Source organism: Artemia sp. Qi Xiang Cuo, chromosome 1, assembly GCF_049724085.1.
Source record: "Artemia sp. Qi Xiang Cuo chromosome 1, ASM4972408v1, whole genome shotgun sequence".
NCBI classification, from domain to species: Eukaryota; Metazoa; Arthropoda; class Branchiopoda; order Anostraca; family Artemiidae; genus Artemia; species Artemia sp. Qi Xiang Cuo.
The window spans coordinates 4,665,359-4,670,948 of NC_142794.1; the positions used below are offsets into that span (position 1 = coordinate 4,665,359).

The following is a 5,590-nucleotide window of genomic DNA, read 5'->3' on the forward strand; positions in this document are numbered from 1 at the left end:
CGCGATTCTATGTTTTATTTTGTGTCCAACTGTTCTTTACTAATACAAGTCTTATTAACTTTTGTCAAATTCCTCTTCCAGATAAAAAAAACACGCTGTTATAAGTTTCTATCTTTTCTAGTATTAAAAAGTATGCCTTAAACCTTGACTCTTATTGGTCAGTCAAGAAATTTATGTTTGAAAGGTGAACAATGTTCAACTCAAGAAATTACGAGTGGCGAACGTAATTGGTGCTTTAGTTGTGCGTAATTTTGATTTTATAGACAAGTGCAACTATAATGTGGCACATGCATTATTTTTCTGGAAATACTTTTTAAATTTCTTGAGTTTTACCAGATTTGAATTTTAAATTCCTTTATAACATTATTACTTAATTTTTAATAGATTTTTAAATTGATAAATACAAGCCTGTTACATAATATCTTTTTGGACCTAATGTTAGATTTATTATAACATTCTTGAAGCCCTAAAAGTAAGAACAACTAGATGATACCCTCTTGGAAAACCATAATGGCATATATACATAATAGGCCTACACTTTCTAGTGTTTTAAGCAATCAAACCATGAATGAAGCTTTCATTGCAGGAGTTAAAACAAATTTTTTAACCTAATAGTTTTTGGCTTGGAAAATTTACTAAAAGAATACAGCTAACAGAATAAGCTAAAAGTTGTATTTTCCTTTTTTACCGAGAAATTTTAATGTAAATTAAAATCAACAACCGGACTTTAAAACTAGTTACTTAAAAAAGGTTAAAACTAGTTACTTAAAAAGGTAAGTTTATCAATTTCTTCACTTTTTTCACTGCTGAAAGAGTCGATCCTAGGATTTCAACTGTATTAAGATAAGATATACTTTGCAGTGGCTAAAAGTAGTTATTAGTCGTCATTTTATCTTTTTTGTTTTAGGACTCCTGAGTAAATTCTGTGTCATATCCGAGTGTTGATAGTAAAATACTTCTCATAATTTGCATTAACTCCGTTCTCCAAGATCTTTCATGGACTTGCCACAAATTCTGAAAACGGCTGATCTCATCACAGTTTCTGAGGATTCTTTAATTAAAAATGGTAATTCTATACAGCTAAATTTTCTGTTACAGAATAAAAGAAAATCTACTTTACTTTAGAAAATAATCGTCACTTTTTTCTCCTTTCTCATTAAGTGGTCCTAAGAAAAAAAATGTAACTGCATATGTTTTTGGATCTAACGATTAAGAGCTAAGGGGTGATAAAAGTGGCTTCTTTGTGCCACAAAACTTATTTTAATTCAGATTATTAGCTTTTATTTTTTAATTTTGGTGAGTCAAGTAATCATCCCATTGAGATTTTTTCTTTCGATCTTCTCCCCTGTGCAGTTATAATGAACAACATATTACCACCAAATCAGGGGTAGTTTTGGGGCTTTTAAGTTATAAGGCGTGTAAGAGAGGAATAAAGCTTGTAGAATTCAGCTGTTAAATCTCGGAAGAGTATATTTTGTATTTTACTGTTTTGGAACTAATGCAGAAACCCCCCCCCCCCCCCGATTGATTTGTTGTGATTCTTTGTGATTGTTAAGAATTAATATCTTTATTTTTTCATTTTCTATTTTTATCTAATTTTTGTTTGATTGAGTACAGTATCCTAAATTTAGAATTATCTAGCTATTAGTTGTGTTATGTATTTTTTTACGAATTTCGGTATTTGTTTGTTCTATATTAATGAATTTTGTTATATGTTTCAGGTTTTCCTTTGTTTTATATAAAGCAGATTTAAAAAAGTTTGAGAAAAAACCTTTATAGCCTACACATTTAATTTTATGTGTAGTATATAATGTTAATTGTAGTTATTATTAAGTATATAATGTCTGTATATTTACATTTTTACACGTAACTAAAGCGTAAAAGCAGTTGCATTTGTTTAGTAAGCCTTGCTGTTAAAATTTTTATAAGATGTCTGTTTAATTAAAAATTTTTTTTTAGAATTTGAATATGCTTATCTATGTGACCTTGAGAAGCCCTTTCATCTTTCAAACCATCTCTTGTCACCAAAACGTGAAGATGTTCCCTTGCTCAATTTACCCAGCATTTCAGCACCTTGGAAATTTGAATACGACACCAAGGAATGGCAACCCAAATGTTCTAAAAATGAAGGTATATCTGATTTTTTGTTGTTGATTGAAATGTATTGGATTTTATTTTATTTGACAAAAACAGGATAAAGAGACTTAATCTTAAGATGGAACATTTGGTATATATTTTTCCAATACTCAGGTTTTTGCCAAATTGCTCTTGTAGTCTTTAATGAATTGAATTGGTAATCAAGTATTTTCCAGTAGGTTGCATCAAAACATGGAAAATTTTAGAAAGAGCAAACCCAAGACTGATAGTCCAAGTAATTGAGAGGCAATTTGAGAAGCTGTAAAATCTTAATTTTTGATTATATATTTTTATTCAATATATTCTTTTATTGGGTATGGTATGCTAAATTTACACTTATCCAGCTATTAGTTCAATGTTATGTTTTTTTTTAGAATTTCAGGTTTCTATTTTTTATATGCTAATTAATTTTTTTTAAGGTTTTCGTTTACTTTATTAAAAGCATATTTTAAAACGATTTTAGAAAAAAACCTGTAAAGCCTATAAATTTAATTTTATGTATGTATATATTGTCTGTATATTTACAATTCTATAAGTAACTAAAAAGAAAAAGCAGTCGCATTTGCTTAGTAAGCTTTACGATTAAAATCTTTACATGTCTGTTTAATTTAATTTTTTTTTTGGATTTTGAGAAGGCCAAACCATCTTTTGTCACCAAAACTTGAAGATATTCCCTTGTTCAATTTACCTAGTATTTCAGGACCATGTAAATTTGAAGACAACACCCAGGAATTACAACCGAAATGTTCAATGCAACAATGAAGGTATATCTGAAACTTTGTATTTTTGTTGATTGATATGGATTGGATATTACTTTATTGGACAAAAACAGGAGAAAGAGACTTAATCTTAGGATAGAACTTTTGTTTCATCTTTTTTCAATGTGCAGGTTTTGGCCAAACCGCTTTTGCAGTCTTTAATGAACATTTTTAAACTTTCAGAAAGAAGTTTTGCAGGTTTCATTATTTTCAAAAAGCTTGATAATAAGCCTTAAAACTATATCTGTATATAAATTTTATAATCCATATTCATAGTATATATTTCTCTTCAAATTAAGAGATAAAGAAATAAATCTTTCTATTTTTTGATTTTAAGGTGTACTTGAAAGAAGCAGAAAATCGGCAGCTATTATCTGAACTGCCTACCAGAAATTTTTAATGTATAATATTAATTTACTGAAAACACTAGATTCAAACAAAAATACTGAATTTATTTTGTGTAGATGGAGTCAAAATTTGTTTGTCTGCTTAGGAACGAGTTGTTCTAAATATTTTGCTAGAAGAACATAGCGATTCTCATTGGAATAAAAAAAAGAAGACAAAAGTCACGTTTTCCTCAGAGATATGAATCCTTTTAATACAAATTGAAAAACAATGACAAAAAAAAAGGTGAAACGAACAATCAGAGCTTAGCAAAATAAATTTATACCAAACAAAGTTGTTTCTGCATGTAAATACACGATGATGAGCTCTTACTAGTTCTCTTTTCAATCATCAGTCGCCTATTTAATAGTTATTTGTAAGACCTGAGGAAACCGTGTCTTACGTCGTTTTTTTTTAATCCAAAGCATTGTGGCTACCCAAAAATTTCAAACTTTAAAATATGATGTGCATTCTTTTAGCTCTCTCTCTTTTTGTCACTATAATTCCTGATATTTTCGGTAATATTTCCTATACTTCAATTATCGTTTGATATACACCAATGTATACTTTTTGATATTTTAATGTTTCATTTTTGCTCTTTGTTGCTTAAGAATAACTAATTTTAAAAGCTATTAAACCTGTCCCATTTTGGAAGATTTTTTTTTTTCAGTTTTAAGAGTTTTGAGTTTTTGTTTGATTTGGTTAGTTCTGTAGACTTTTAAACTTTTAGGTCTCTTCTCACCACACGTGTCTGGACTTCACCTACAGGGAAATACGTCACTAGTTGTTTCAAAGAATCCATCCACATGCAGTCTCTTAATTTCGTTTGCATCAGAATCTGAAGGACCAGGCCTAGAATATCAGAAAACAGTGAAAAGTCACCTTGAAAGAAAAATGTATGGAAAATTGACAAGATATCAAAGAACTCATAAAATGAAAGAGGCATATAAATGTGAGGTATGTGATAAGACCTTTTCTCGAATGCACACTTTGAACCAACACAAAAGAGTGCATACAGGTGAGAAGCCGTTTAAGTGTAATGTTTGTGACAAAGCCTTTCCTGTTGCACAAAGTTTGAACCGGCACCAAAGAGTGCATACGGGTGAGGAGCCATTTAAGTGTGATATTTGTGACCAAGCTTTTTCTCAAGTGGCACATTTGGACACCCATAAAAGAGTGCACACGGGTGAGAAGCCGTTTAAGTGTAATATTTGTGACAAAACCTTTACTGTTGCGCAAAGTTTGAACCGACACGAAAGAGTGCATACAGGTGAGAAGCCGTTTAAGTGTGATGTTTGTGACAAAACCTTTTCTCAAGACTTAAATTTGAAAATCCATAAGAGAGTGCATACGGGTGAAAAACCGTTTAAGTTTGATTTATGTGACCGAATATTTTCCCACGCAGTAAGTTTGAACGCCAATCAAAGAATGCATACGGGTGAGAACCCGTTTAAGTGTGACGTTTGTTATAAAACCTTTTCTCAATCTTCAAATTTAAACACCCATAAAAGAGTGCATACAGGTGAGAAACCGTTTAAGTGTAATGTTCGTGACAAAACCTTTTCTGCTGCACAAAGTTTGAACCGGCACCAAAGTGTGCGTCACGGGTGAGAAACCATTTAAGTGTGATGTTCGTGACCAAACTTTTTCTCAAGCAGCACATTTGGACACCCATAAAAGAGGGCATACGGGTGAAAAACCGTTTAAGTGTGATGTCTGTGACCAAGCTTTTTCTCAAGTATCAAGTTTGAACACCCATAACAGAGTGCATACGGGTGAAAAACCATTTAAGTGTAATGTTTGTGACAAAACTTTTTGTCACACAAAATTTGAAGACCCATCAAAGAATGCATACAGGTGAGAAACTCTATAAATGTTATATTAGTGACCAAACCAGTTCTTGAGCAGAAAATTTGAACAAGCACCAAGGAGGTCACATGAGTGAACAAAGTTACATACTATGTGTGTGAGAAGTGTTTTTTGAAAGTTTGCTGTTTAAATACATTTCAAAGACTGCTTACAGATGAGAAACCTTACATATATTAGATGTGTACAAAAACTTGTGATTTTAACAATATTACAGGCTGTAAAGTATGCATGAGGGGGTTTAGGATCACTGTTGTCCTTGGTTTTTAGTGGTTGTTGTTCTCCCAAATAATTATTAGGCCAAATCAAATTTGTTTTTTTTTGTGTATTTAGTTTTCTTATAAATTTTATTTTATTTAGTATTAAAAGTTTGAAATTTTAAATCAATGTTTTTTAATTAGATAAAAAAATTTATATTGGTTGAGAAATTGTTTATAATATGATTT

The 5,590-nt window shown here is 30.7% G+C and overlaps 1 protein-coding gene across 1 annotated transcript; it reads left to right on the top strand.

The window, feature by feature from the left end:
• The first annotated feature begins 1,655 nt into the window (after window positions 1-1,655).
• On the top strand, window positions 1,656-5,200 carry LOC148955929 (uncharacterized). Its single transcript, XM_089101212.1, has 3 exons — window positions 1,656-1,677; window positions 1,960-2,130; window positions 4,009-5,200. The coding sequence occupies exons 1-3, from the start codon at window positions 1,656-1,658 to the stop codon at window positions 4,887-4,889; spliced, it is 1,074 nt and encodes a 357-aa protein (XP_088957338.1). The 3' UTR covers window positions 4,890-5,200.
• Window positions 5,201-5,590: the final 390 nt, after the last annotated feature.